The sequence below is a fragment of the Cryptotermes secundus genome, unplaced genomic scaffold (assembly GCF_002891405.2).
Source record: "Cryptotermes secundus unplaced genomic scaffold, Csec_1.0 scaffold610, whole genome shotgun sequence".
Lineage (NCBI taxonomy): Eukaryota > Metazoa > Arthropoda > Insecta > Blattodea > Kalotermitidae > Cryptotermes > Cryptotermes secundus.
This window is the reverse complement of record NW_019734319.1, coordinates 208,686-224,253: the sequence shown is the minus strand read 5'-3', so window position 1 is coordinate 224,253 and position 15,568 is coordinate 208,686. Positions and strand designations below refer to the sequence as shown.

General features: G+C 37.3%; 1 protein-coding gene across 5 annotated transcripts in view; it reads right to left on the bottom strand.

The window, feature by feature from the left end:
- The window catches only part of LOC111868595 (protein kinase C, brain isozyme), a 150,134-nt gene that overhangs the window by 11,803 nt on the left and 122,763 nt on the right, over window positions 1-15,568 (bottom strand). For 3 of the 5 annotated variants that reach the window (XM_023859379.2, XM_023859380.2, XM_033753107.1), the window contains 5 exons: window positions 11,281-11,316; window positions 3,638-3,769; window positions 2,832-3,005; window positions 1,394-1,485; window positions 747-948 (listed from right to left, as the gene is read on the bottom strand). In XM_023859379.2, coding sequence (XP_023715147.1) covers window positions 747-948; window positions 1,394-1,485; window positions 2,832-3,005; window positions 3,638-3,769; window positions 11,281-11,316 — 636 coding nt within the window. The remainder of the gene's footprint in view (window positions 1-746; window positions 949-1,393; window positions 1,486-2,831; window positions 3,006-3,637; window positions 3,770-11,280; window positions 11,317-15,568) is intronic. The other 2 variants (XM_023859381.2, XM_023859382.2) reach the window with 1 other exon arrangement.

Sequence of the window (15,568 nt, the reverse complement as noted above, 5' to 3'; positions counted from 1 at the left end):
GTCAGCTTATTAAAACTGTCTCATACAAATACTGTTTTGTTAACCTGATGCATGAATAAATGATTCAACAGCAATAATGACTGAGATGTGATGCCACAGGGTCTAGTTACAGACAGACAGTTACAAAACTGGTGCAGAAACCTTTGACTCTGAAAATTGAAACAGCAAGTTCTTTCAAAATGGTGGTATCATCTACTGCACTACACAACATTGCAGAAGACACAGCTGTCTCACACTATCCTCATTTCTTGATGTTGCCAGCCACTGGCTGCATGTGTGATCTTCTGTGTCATAACAATCCATTGGACTGTAATGACACTCAGATATCATGTTCTCGGACCTCGCTTAGTCAGCATTCAACATCCAAAGCACTGCAGTGTTTCAGTCATAGTTTATCTAATTGCTGACAAAATGTGTTGCAACTGACCACTTCAGGCAAAACATTTCTACACATCTACCAGGCAGGGTACTCTACTCTGAGACCCAACAAGCCCGCCAACCTAATGGCTATTGAACAACTCCACCGTGTGCATGTTCTCACATGTGTGGCCATAGGCTCCAGCCCACTGCCTGCTACAGTGTCATTGTATTCTCTCTTGCTTTGGGATTCTTTGAAGCTGCTGACATACATGAAAGTTATGGATGTTTCATTCAGAAATAATACGATCATTATAACAGATCTGATGTATAAAAGCAACTGGATGTGAATGCAAGACAGCTGGCAACTTAAACTTGAAAATACAAACCTCAGGAGCGATGTAGTCTGGTGTCCCGCAGAACGTCTTGGTTGTTTTATCACCAGAGATGCCTTCCTTGCACATCCCAAAGTCTGCTATTTTAATATGTCCATCTTGATCCAACAATACATTGTCCAGTTTCAAGTCTCTGTAAACGATCCCTCGTGCATGTAGGTAGAACAGCCCGATCGCAATCTCAGCAGCATAAAACCTGCAAATATATGTGAGCTTGTGGCAATATCTTATCATACATGATGTAATGCAAGGGGCCTAGCAACAACTTCATGTAATGGGCCCCACAGGATTTCTTTGCCTTTTACCTGAGGATGAAGATGCAGCTAGACTGTGGAATATCACACGCATTTTAATCCAGACAACAGTCAGTATTGAACGAAAGATGCCCAGAGTAGTTACTGAGCCCTCCCATCTTCAAGAGAATGGATGCCATAGATGTTTTTCTGGGCAAAACGGTAACCAAAGAATGTTCACTGACAGACTAGGGAAACCTTGCCTCCCTACCTTTGTGCCTTCATGGATTGGTCTACATAAATTAGTACAAGAACACATATGCTTACTGCATGGTGTGGTCTGCTCCAAAATGAAGAACAGCTCAATGGGAAAGAAAGGCAGAATAGAGTGCTTAGCCATATACTTACACTGCTACTGGCTCCTTGAATTTGCCACACTGTTGGATTTGGAACATAAGGTCCCCACCATTTACATACTCCATCACAAAGTAGAGTCGGTCCTGCAGGAAAACACGAGATACTGAGTGCAGGGCAATTAAAAGTGTAGTCTCATTAAACTATAGGGGGCACGCGGTAGCATAGTTGCTTGAGGCACTATGCTACAAGCTGGAGGGTCGCAGGTTCAGGTACCAATGAGGTGGATTTTTTCAATTTACCTAATCCTTCCAGCTGCACTATGGCCCTGAGTTCTCAACTCAGCCTCTAAAAGAAATGAGTACCAAGAATTTTCCTGGGGGGTAAAACGGTGGCTGGTGCATAAGGCTGACAACCTTATCCCCATCTGTGAGCCAAATGTCTAGAAGATGTGGGAGCCTTTACCTCTCATATCCCTATGGGCCTTCAAGGCCTGTTACAGGGACAGCTTTATTTGCTCGATGTGTCTGTCTCTTCAACAGTTAAATCTACCAGTTTCATACTGAAAAACAATTCAGGGAAGCCCACTACATGCCATGCTTTTACAGTGGCACTGGGTCCAACACCGCCCAAGAAGTTTTCCTTTGTTCTTTGTAATGTTCCACATCCTCCTATACAAAGTCATGAATAACGGTCATCGTCATCACTTTCATCATTCACTATATCAAGAAGAGCACAATCTTTTCATGACAATTCATTATTGCTATACAAGGCAGAATCTTGTGAACTTTCTTCAGATTCACTCACAAATTAATATTCTCCCATGTCATCAAGCAGCCCAGATGATTATTTCCCGCTAGCAGAGGGCTTGGCTGCTCCATGGTGACTGTGTAATGCATATTTATAGAGAAAAATGGAGTGCACAGTAGATGCATTCACACATATATAAGTGTTATTCTTTCCTATGTTGCACAAGTCTAGTGAGTCAAGATCAAGTTGCAAGAACCACAAGTCTCTTCTCACGGTTACAAATACTCAAGCAAGAGCAGCACTGTCTAGACCATGAAACAATGTCACTAAACACTCAACAAAGTCGAATGTTTGTTACAGTCAACAAGCATCAAACACACATAATTAACTTCTGTTTCAATCTGTATCAATCTATTGCATTTAGTTCACAAGAATTATCCACGACAGAATCAGACTAACGTAAAGCACCAGCTGGTTAGCCTGAGGTATAAATGCTGCAGGAAAATGAAAGTGTGACAACACATATATAAAACGAAAGCTCATAATTTCATCTTTGATTTCATATGTAAAAGATTGCTTTACGTTAAACGCAACAATTCAAAATATGAGCTGCAACTTATCACTGCAACAGGTGCAATACGTACATGGAAGAATGCAATGTGAGAAAACCACTGGGCATCACTGAAGGGTTAAATAATGCGAGTTATTGTTAAAATAACCATACAGAATACAAAACACTTACCATGGTCTGGAAGCATGAATGAAGCTGAACAAGAAAGGGTGGTTTCCCCGAGAGGGCAAGCACCCTCTTCTCCACCATAGTACACTCGACATCATCATCCTGGATGATTATGTCCTTCTTAAGGATCTTGATGGCATAGAGTTCATCTGTTCCTTTTCTCTCAGCAAGCATCACCTTCCAACAGAAATGGAAACAACAAATTATCAACACATTCTGTAAAGTGGTAATCATAACAACAATCATTTGAATGCTTTCACGAACATAGCAAAGAGGGAGAAGCACAAATTGACAATTACAGAATTCAGTGATGTATTAGTAAAGTATGTGCACAAAATGGTGATCAATTATTTTTGGAAATTTTACCTGAGGATTCATTTCAACATATCCAGTCACCATCAATGCTCCTAAAACTGGTATCTGAATGTGCCATCTCAAAGGAGCCTGAAATATCTTCACAGACGAAAAACTGCCCTGATATAAACAACAGGTCAATTATGAGACCTATTTATTTCTTCAGGTCACTGGCACCAAAACTGAACGCAAACTGCTGAAGCTATTTCAGAAAGATGCAAGACGCTTGAGCAATGATGCCAAGTGTGAACTGAAAGAACTGAGTCAATCAACTGCAGTACAGAATGACACTGAGATGAGGCACTGTGTAGTTTGGATGACCCTGAAGATGGAGGATAATGCTCTGAAATGCTGGTTCCTATCTACCAGACTACACTGTGCCAGAAACTGTAAGCTGAATGCTCACCACAGTCTCACACCAAGCTCACAGCAGGTAAGACCTTAACATTTCTTACCTTTCCAAAGCTTCCCTTGCCCAGCACCATGAGGAAGTTGAAGTCTGAGGCACGGATGACATCCTTCTTGCCCATATTGTGTGGCACATCCTTGTCTGACACAAGCGGAGCCTTCTTCGTGATTGATGTTTTCTACAGTCACAAACAAGCTCAGTGCTAACATTGCAACATCATTGTATGGTGGGAAAGAACACTCTGTCATCACCAGTAATGAAATCTAGGATGCAAATGTTGGACTTACAAAACTGAAGGGAAGTACAAGTACACCAGAACATTATTTGATTCTGTGTACTAGAAGTATGTACAGAACACTAATTTAAATATCCTAAAATAACTTACTGAAAATGATCACAGGACTTCCACATTGCCAAAAAGCAACTTACTCTGACTTTCATATGGTGATGTGTCAAAATAGCTAACACCACTCAAAATGGCAGATGCCCAGAAAAAAGATTATGTTGAACTATAATTAAATTTAAAGAAGAAACTAAACCGAAGTTAAAAACCACTCTCATACCAATAAGCATGAAAACATTCATGATGTTCTTTTTATTTTGCGCAAAAGAGCCAGCACCTTTATTTGATGGATAAATATATTCCACGATTGTTTCATGCAGATAACTGAAGAATCAAAAATAATAAATATGACAATGTTAAATGGAACAAAAAGAATATCTAGCATGAAATTAATCCAGTTATTAACAGAGATCTACTGAAGAAATGAACACAAGAGATATGTTGGCTGTGGCCTAAGTACAGCACACAGAAGAGAAAAACAGTTTTTTTTTAATGAACATCACTCAAGTGCTTGTGTGAAATTTAAGATATTTCTTTCAACATGTTTTTGAACACACTACCCATATTTCATGAACACGATTAGTTCCCACTGGTAAATATTCAAGTGTGTGTATAAATATGAAACATGGTAAAAATAATTGTAATTTACGTGTAAGATTTGAGGTTTTCATGGTGGTGACTATGAAGAAAGCAGTCTTCTGGAATGTGGCGCCTTGTAGATATTGTGTTAACCGACGTTCCCTCCGAAACATCGGTTAACACAATATCTAGAGAGCGTCACATCCCAGAAGACTGGTTTCTTCACCGTAATTTACATGATTTGAGGTTGCTATAGCAGCTTGTATTCATTGAAAAACAGAGTCTTTTGCAGACTGCACTGTGGTGTGAAAATGGTAAACATCAATTGAAAAAAGGTGTGATATCCAGGACAGTAACTGCTACAGAAGTATACAGGGGTCATTAACCAGCAGAAAATGTGGCAATTTGGTTTAGGCTATCATCTGCCATATTTGAGTATTCAGAGTCTAAACAAATCATCTTTCAGAATGGAAGATACTGGGGAACTGAAGTCACTTCAGTTTCATGGACACAAGGTAATCATTATATGGTAATAATACTCCTCGGATGTGATGCCATGTAGTTGGCAATCTGTTGCCCCAATCTTCTGGGAAGGATAAGAAGTGACTCTTCCCTCCCTCCTGAATATGTAGGTTACAGTTTCTTCAAGAACTCTGGTATCTATCTACTGAACTTCATGGTGTCACACTGAAGAAGACTGTAATTGCTGTATCTGAACACAGCATACATACAGCTTAACCTGGTTAGCATTATGTGCATTTGTGTAACATTTCATGAAAGACAAACACTGTGAATGCCTTCTTTACTTGGCTTCCATGATAGATAAGTAGGTACACTTGTGCAGTGTGATGTGTTTCATACTAAGAATGAAAGAAGTTGGCATGTCATGCAGTGCAAGTTAATTCAATCATTGCCAATTAAGCAATTTTGACTTGTGACAGCAAGTGGAAATCTGTGGTAACAGCAATAACATTTTAGTTCACAGTTAATATGCTCAGACTATCTGCAAAATGCATTTTATACTGGTCTCGCACAACTAATGATGGAATTTAAATGTAACTACAGGCAGTATGGGTGTTTATTACCTGTATAAGAGTACACATTTCAGTCAATTAATTTTAGATATCATCAAGCCTTATGTTCCACACAAATTACTTAATAAAATATCATATTATTATACCAAGTTAGAACAAGCGAATATTACACCTTTACAGCTAGATTTCCAATGTTTTCAGCAGTACAATGCATGACAAGTTTAAATAAAAGCAACAGGAAATTGCAATCTTACTGCTGTTCCTCCCTCCCCATTCTGCACAGTAAGTCACCACTCACCCATGATCTGTTTAATTCCAAATTTACACATGTAAGCTACCTTGTGCAACTGTATCATAAGTTCTGCAGCATGTCTCTGCTGATTTGCACATGCCTCAACTGAAAATGGCACAGCAAATTACAGAAAATAATGACTCCTTCACTGCAAGCACAGCAGTCTGGCTACACTAGAAATGACATTCAGTTGTACTGTGTGTCTGCTAAACACTTATCAGTTTGTGCATTTTTTAATAGTTCTTATACAGAGTATTAATACATGAAGAATCCTACTCAAAATAATAAATGCTCCATGTATGCAGTCTGTCTATGCTCTGTGTTGTATAGGAGAACTTTGTTTGTCATGCTGATTTCATAACTGAATTTATTACCTGCTTTAACACAAAAAAATCTCCATTCTGCCCACACACTGTATGCATGATTTGCACAGTAAATAGAGATTATTTCCCTTAACAGCATTACCCAGTTAGTCTTTGTAATGGAAACAGTTTTTTTTCTGATGCAGAAATGGAATCTTAAATGCTATGCAAATGAACATTAGGCATCAAAGACTTCAGGTACACAAATGACTGTGATTCCTGTTTCATACTTAAGATGCAAACTGAAGCTTTATGTAGCCAATAGGTCCAATAACTGTTCATAATTAGCAGATAATTAGAGGCTGAGGAAGTTCTGATATGTAAGTGCGAGTGTTAGTGTCCAGTCAGATTCTGCTGCATTGTGTGAACACTATGACAAAGTGCACTTAGGCCCAAGCCTACTGTTACTGCAGCATACTTGCTCTGAAATAATGTGCTCACTTTGCTTCAAACGAACTGAATGTACTCTGTGCAAATCGATACTGAAAGACAAATAAAGGAATCTGTGAAAAACTTAAAAAGAGGGAGAAAGAGAAGTTTCATACACTGGGCATTATTTATTCTATACAGAAACTAACAAATTTTGTATAACTGATGCGTAAAATAATATCCCAACTTCAATAACTAGACCTCATTTAGTTTTGTTTTTGCAGTAATAAAGTAAGCTTAAAAGGTGCAATTTATTTGGAACTGATTCCCTGAATCTGTGATATGGACAATATGTATGACTCACAAACCATTCTTCAACACAGAGTTCATCAGTGCTGGGCCACTTATCATACCATGAGATGAGGTCATTATTTCTGTCCACAGAACTCCAGGGTTCTGTACTTCCAACCACAGTTTAATGGCTCTTCCCATAACATCACTGCCAATGTCATCATCACCACCACCACTGCCACAAGCAATGGGTTTGCAGATGTTGCTTCATTGTTCAAAACAGATGAAGCAAACATCATCTTGCAGGACACATTTAAATCAGACAATGACATGGAAACAGCAATAGAATGATTATTGAAAGAACATGGGACACTACCGTGAATGGATAGGGGAAAGAAAAACTCATCCTTCAGTATGCTGAATGTCTCAGGCTGTGTATAAAACAGTTTACAGGAGTCATAATGATGCATTATCCATACACAAGAATTGGTAGATCATTTTAAGATAAACTTCTGGCAAACTTAATTTTCAGCCATCCTTCATATACTGACACTGCACTGAGGCCAATCAACTCCGATGTTTCCCCTGCAGTGGTTATGCTTCCCCCTCCAGTATACCTCCCAACATTCTCCTCCAGTCATTCAGCTGTTTTCTTAACTTAAATGTTGGTCAATGATAAGCAGGTGACAACTTTCATTAGCAAGACATGCTCTGGGAGGTTGGCACTAGCAAAATGGGAAAACAACCATCCAGGAGACTTCTTTCTGTGGCCTCAGTACAAGTCAGGAAAGAATGTGTATCAGAAGACTTGACGCAAGGCCAATAGGTGCACTACCAATCTTTGCAGAACTAGTCAACAGTACTAACACAATAGATGACATTTTTCTTCTGCTACTGTGACTGTTTCCTCCACAGAATAACTGTTCCTCCTCTCAGACCTTACAAAACTCACTTGTAGATAAACAAACTTGTGAATGGTTTTACTAATTGAACACACTCTATTCTCCTTACCTGCTTCTCAATGTTTAAGAACATTTTCTATTCTAACATCAATTTATTTTCAGAAAACAAGGAATAAGTGTAATGAAATAATACTACAATGATGTTTATGTAATACAATTAGCTAATTTGTTAAAAGCGATGAAAATAAACATGCCATTTTGAGCAGAAAGATGATTAATCAATAATGTTTTTTTGACACTGCATCTCTATGCATCATGCTTATTTTTGGTGAGCTCACATGGTTTATTGAATTTCTCGGAAAAAGATACTCAGAAATTTAGTGAAGGAACCAAACAAAAATACACATTATTAGGTGACATGAATTACAAATTTTTAGTCAGTGAACTAGAAGTGTATATTGCAAGATGACTGGTCTCTCAAAAACAAAATCCTTTCACTTCACAATTTTTGGCCTGATTAAGTCAGCTGTTTTGTTAGTCTGAGCGAATCAGACAAAACTTTTGTAATGAATATGAACAAGCAATGGTACAGAAGCCTAAATTCAAGCTTCATTAGCTTGCTAATGAGCCTAATCTTATTTTCCATGATTCAAGCTTCCATGGCAATTATGGGCAGCAGTATCTTCTCAGATGATCAGCTGTATGAAGACAAGAGTCAGTATCCAACATCTTAGAGCATATACTTTGTGTATAAGCATAGTGCATGTGGCTGCATCATGCATCACATCAACCTGATGATGGACAGAGAGAGACAGTCTCTGAAACACCACTAGATACTAAACCCCATCTTCACAGAGCTGATTACCCAATAAGGCTTCACTTCACATATCCATGTTTATTAGTTATAAATGTAGATTATTTAATGTTTCCAATTATTTATACTGAATTCATTAGTGGCAAGTATGTAATAGGGCTACATGATAATAAGCTTGTTAGGCAGAGTACATGCTACTTCTACCAGTGATCATAGGCAAGCCATGCACAGCTGTTAGCACTACCTGCAGACTGATCTGATCAAGACCACCATGTGGAACCAACACCAACATCACAATATCTCACCCTTAACACTTACACTAAAAAGAAAATTAAAACAAAAGTATTTTGAATAATGAAGGAATGCTGAAAGGTATTATGGACTAACAAATCTCAATATGTGTACTGAATAAGTGTATCACATGGCAAACTTACTCTTCAATTTTGCATTATGAGTATTCTGTGAATAAGCACATGGATGTACCTTGCAGTTGCAGACTTACTGGTCTCAACATGTCAACACCTTATACCTTAACTCATTAAGTCCATTACTGGAAGAGGCTCAACGCACAACCACATGTTGGAAACAAACGTACCTTACATAATCTTAATGTTGTTTATGTTCTCATCATCTAAAGAGTTCTATTAAAGAGTTATGTGTGAACTGAAATTACTGTCAGTGTCAATTTCAAGTTACTAATATGATATGACTTTAATGTCAAAAATATTTAAACTCACTTAAACTTTTTGGAACAAACTTAATCACACATCAGTATCAGGTAATCATGTTGGGCAAATTTTATTTAATTATGATCAAATTAATGGCATGCCACTTCCCACCTGTTATTACTACAATAAAATTGAAGAAAATCCAATTCATACTGCTACTGGCTTTCCTTAGTCTTATTCAACACAATAATTCTCTCACAAATAGTTAACTATTCTTTCTTGAATTCATTTATGCAGTGATGCAAATGTTTATATTTCAAATTCTCGCGTGCTCGCTCCTGATAAGTACCATCTGTCATTACTCCTGGATTTTAATTTAACTTTTGACCGTCAGCATATCGCCCTAATCTCACATCACAACTTTGCTCTAGGCAATTATCCCTTGCTTTACAACGTTTTAAATAATACTGGCTGATCTTGTGTTCTGAATGGAAATTCCATGGACTCCACAATTCACAATCTCACTGCCACAGTGTGTGAAGCTGTAAATCTAGGCATTCCTTACATATGGTCCAAGAATTTTTCTTTTCCACATCATTTATCTAATTCTTTAAAATTTTATGTTTAGAAGTAAATCAGTGCTTCAAAAGTTTCATCTCATCAAATTCTGTAAGTTCTGAACAAATCATTTTAAAATTGGTAACTGTGAAATAAAACAAAAGTTCACCTGGCTCTTCAGATAAACAAGCAGCCATGGCTGCTCAGAGCAATCTGAAAGTATACAGTTTATTTATGCCTCACTAAGGAATGAATGAATGAATGTATAAGGGGTGGGCCTTCTCGGCCCTTGCACTGCGACCTACAGTGATCTATTGTGTTTTATATCTCATTAAGTTCTCAATATATTGTCACAGAAATGACTCCTGATATTAACCCTTTGGCTGCCAAGTCCTACCACAGAAGTACCTGCTAGAAAGAATTAGGCTGTTTGGGAGGAATACAATTGTATAGAAGAACCCAAATACTAGCTCAAATGAACTTAAAACAACCATAGATATAGAACATGAGAGAGCCTACTCTTTTCTCTAAACACTGCTATGTCACACTTGATGCCAGCAATTGACAAGACATACAAATATTGTAATGATTAACAACAAGCCAATTTTCTTCTACTGTCACAGAGAAAGTATGCCAAGCCAAAGTAACTGGCTCACACTATCCAAGGGGTTAAGCTATTGGTTCATGGTAAAATCTTCCCATCAGGACTTTTATGCTGTTATAGCACATACAAATAAAACATGTATAAAAATCAAAATGATCAGAAAACCTTTTATGAAACATGTTTAACCAAATCAAATTTTCAACTTACATAATTCTAATGCAATGAATGGATATAATAAAGTACACAGATATTTGTCTATATATTCTGGCATTTTGTGTGGACTCTTGAATCTGTGATACACTGTTTTTAAATTTGTGAACTGTGGCAACATTTATGTACATGCCAAGTATTCTGGCAAGCTTGGATGAAAAATATTTAGCAGTTAGCAGCAAAATTCTTCTCTTGAAACAGGTATGCCAATGTAATCACAGCACCCTTAATGCCAATGGAATAATTATCTTAAATCCATATTTAACCTTCAAATCACAATGAGTATTGTATATACCACTTGCTTTAACATTACAAAAATTCTTCATTCTGCATATAATGTTCAGTACAGTAATCACGATCTACTATTATTCCTCCAAACAGCATTAAGTTGTTGTCTTTGTCATGGGGACAGTGTGTTTTCTGTGAGACAAGAACTGAATGTGTAAATATTTTTCAGCTGAACTACAGGTTTCAAAGGGTTAACTAACTTAATTTCACAACATATACTTCACCCCATAAATTCAGCCTACAGTTTACCAATCCCAGCCTTCAGATGAAGTATTTAAGTCAGACCATGCAGTGTAGTTACACCACTGTTGTACACTGTTCAAGGAAGGAAATAGGGTTGAAAACCAACCAAAGTTTTGTATTTGAACTACTGACCTGATATGAACCATTTCCAACAGGGCAAGTTCCTGACTAAATGACAAATAATAAACAAAAATATATTTTCAATTTCACAGAACCAAAGACAGACAGACAACAGAGAACTGAGGCATAATGTTTCATCATACAAAGTGAGGGAAGTATCAGGAATGCAACAGCACTGAAAGGGATCATCTCACAGAATGGTGGTGCCAGTGTTCATTCGACAAGGTGGTATCAGCAACAACATGCACTGTAGTCACCTAGAAGCCTACAAAGATGCAAAACCTGTGCCCACCGTATGTCGAACTTGACTTTTGCTAAGTATCGTTGATCCCTGTTGGAGGGAACAAACAAGTAAGCAATATTAGATTAAGTTTAACCCTTGAGGCAGCAGCATACTATGTGAACAGTCTCCTTTGTCAACTGACTTGTGACTGAAAGGGGTAAGTTATCACCAGAAACATTCAGACAGTTAAACAGACATAATGATAGGTACAATAGTCCACATTTAACTGACTGGCTATGTCACTATTTTAAAAATCCCTAGTATGAAAATATTCAGTTGACTGCTCTATACTGCAGCAGGGATAATATAACAAATATAAAGAAATATCTTGCACTTTCATATTATAAGTTAAGTTTTATATGCTTTTAGAATATGGCAACACTGACAGCATAAATATGGAGCTTAACAAAGAAATCATTCTTAAAAACTGATTTCAACTTAATTATATCTCTCATTCAAAGTATCACAGACACATCTTGTTCTTATTTTTTATTCATTTAACAATGATTTCAGTCACTCACATTATACAACATCAAAAGATTGGATGATCAGAGAATGAAGTGGAATGAATGTGGAAGGGCATGACTATGCCTAATATAAGACACTATGCTGCCACATGCCTGATGACAGCAAGGAAAACCATGGAAGATCTCATAAGTACTGCTGGTCTCCAGACCAATAATGCAAGTCAGGACCTTCTGAACATGAAGAAGGATTGCTGATCACTCAGCCGCAAGGTACAGTCACAGATATATCCTGTTTTGAAGTCTGGAACTTCAGCTGAAGCTCTTAGAGGAGACACTCTTAAAGTGCTTCTGCTGACGTTACGCCACCTCTGCAGAAGCAATGAATACATTAGTGGCAGAAATACACTGTATCATTTTACACTCCTCCAGCTATTCTACCAATTCTGATTGCAACTATAAGGTATTGTGACATGTAGACCCATTGCTAGGGAACTACTCGATAAACACATTCCAGTAGCAATGAATTAGATAACTTCCGTTGTGATGTAATAGCACTGTAAATACAACAGCGGAAGAGGTGTTTTCTATTGGTCTGCCTTGAGACTATATAGGTAGTACAGAACAGAATCAAATGAGAATGGAAACTGAGGGAGTGCAAAGGAGTACATGGGAGTACAATGGAGAACAACAGAGTTCAGTTCAGTACAGTTCAGTTGGAAGTCAGAATAGTTCAGTGCAGTGTCCAGTCAAAGAAGATGAATGCATGTCAGATTGTGATTTGTGAACTGTTGTGACCAGTTGTATTAAGGTCCAATAAATTCGATCATCAAATCCAAAACCCATCTTATTAGTCACGCAAACCCCTGATATGTGACAGCATAATGGAATATTTGTGAGATATCAGGTTCTCATGATAGTGAGTAATATGATTTTGAATCTTCTCTGATGCGACATTACATACTCCAGTAGATACAAACATTTTCCTCTGCCACAAAGATAAAGGGCAGCACGTTCCTCTGAAAAGCTGGTAGTTATCGACCAAACCAGATGGTGCCATATCTCAGATGTTTGGAGCTCCATGTTCAATAAATCGAGTTACCACACCAAGCTCCAGTCTAGCCACTAACACATGACAATATCTTAAAAAGACAAATTTTGGGGAGTGGGAAGTTATTTTACAGCACTGTCAGTAGCTGCATTATATGGTGTTGAATGGTAGGATAACAAATGAATTGTGAATTACAAAGGATTTTGAAGGAGGAGGTTGTGGTCTGATCAAGGTGTTATAATGGAATTTGCCTGGAGGGGCTGAGGAAAGCCACAGAAAACCTCAGTCGGAACAGCCAGTGTCCTAGGTGAGACTAAAACCAAGCATCTCCTCAATACATGTCTAGAGAATTATTGCTATGTACACTCATTTGGTGTGAACACTTTAGTTACCAGTGATGAATGTCTTATCACAACCTGTACCATCTTAACAGAGTTCACTACAAGATTTAGTTGTTTTTTCACATTTATAAAGATCCATTCACTATGAAACAAAAATGAAGAAGGCTGAAATGGATATATACATATATTTACTTTAGCTTTGCAGCTCTCTGTCAGTGTGCCGCAATTGAAACACAGTATAGGGCTAGCTTGCATTAGTTATGAACTGGTCTATCTGCATGTGATAAATAACATATGAGTACCATAGAATCTGGCACTGTAATTAACAGAAATTACTAGCCACAGTCACTGCACGAAGTCACACAGTGAAGACTGCCACCCCAAGTGAAATTAGCAGGCCTGTTATTTCTACTGACTCTCTGAGCATGTACTAGCCCCACAACCATTATAACAGTTCTTCATAAGTACATTTTCAATTATGAATGAAAACCCAGACTCTTCATGAAGTCATGCCTAACACTGTTAACAATCTCTGTTACTTTCATTTTCAAAAATGTTAACAGATATCAAAACTTCAGACCAGAGCTCCAGAAAATAAGAAATGCAACTAAAATGCATCAGACACTTAATGAAATACACTGACCAATAATTCTACAATTTATATAAGCCAAATATGTGTACAGGAATCTCAAAGAGATACTGCAAAATGCAGCATTAACTTCACAGCACTAATACATTGCTTACAATACTTTCTGCACCTTACACAAGATAATGAATAATTTTCCTTATTAACTGTTAATACAGTGAGGTACTGATTTTTCAGACCAAGGTTCAAAACAAACCACAGGTCACTATTAATTCACGTACCATAACAATAAAAATATTTCTGGAGTCCCGACCACAGGGAATACTTGTACATTCAGAGTATTGCTTCTCTAAACTTGAAAAGATATTTTCTTCAAAGAAGAGAAAAATTATAATAAGCACTAGAGTTAACAGATTTCCATTTCATACGATTAACACCTCTTTTTTGTACAATTTAAGAAAAAGTCCAAAATGAATATGATTAATATTCAAGTTATATTCGTTTTCTTATGTGTAATGTTTTGTGAGAGAATGACAGTAAATTAATTTTACTTCACAATAAGCTGAACTTCCCATTCCCTCAGAGAGTCAGTAATTGGCATTAGAAGCATATTAAATTAAGAGCCAAATGTTAAGGTGTCCTGTGCGGGCAAATGGAGCTGTGCACTGCACCTCTGAAATGTAAGCAGTTGATGCTAATGTGTGAAGTTTATGCAACCATTAACAAAGAGGTACAAACTGCTCATAACTCCAGCCCTGGTCAGACTCACCCTTCACATTCATGCATTACTGCAAATCAGTTAACAGAAGCTGTTAAATGTACATTTAGATGTAAGATTAATGATGGTAGTTCAGATAGTTATGTTTACACACTGTAATGCAGACAATGGGAAACATCAGGTTATGGATGAAGGTAATGTCACAGTTGCTGGCAAATGAGCATCAAACAGTGTCATTTGCCAGTTTACTGCATTTGCAAATTACATGATGAATGCGTGTAACAAATGTTTATCCTGCCAGCTTGTAGCAAATATCTAGCCAGAATAATTACATGACTGGCAGAAATACATATCTTCCAGCTATTTGATATTACAAAATGGAGCATAATTAATTTTTACTGTGAAACAGAAAAGAATTCACTTCACAGATATCAACAGAGGATTATTAATCATAACTGTCAAGTCATCAGGTTTATCTAAAACAGAACTGAAAGCTAAAAATCTATTTTATTTCTATTCCTACAAAGCAATGACAGGATCCCTAAAATCAAACGGTAGCTCCATTTCATTTGTCTAATTTCCAGTCTCCTCAGAACAACAATGGCTTATCATGAACCCTTATTCTCTTCCCTGTCCATCCATATTCATTTCATGTCCCATCACAGGCCTAAAAATATTTAATATCTGTTTTTTTTTTAAGGAAGAATTTTAATCAGAAGTGTTTGTTGAATGTACCTGTTACACATCATAAAATAGAATCAACAACTGAACTCTGGCATTCCAGCCAACTGTAGGTGAGGAAACAACCTCAAAAAATGAAGTTAGCCCTGCACTTAATTAAGTGCTATGCCATTAAG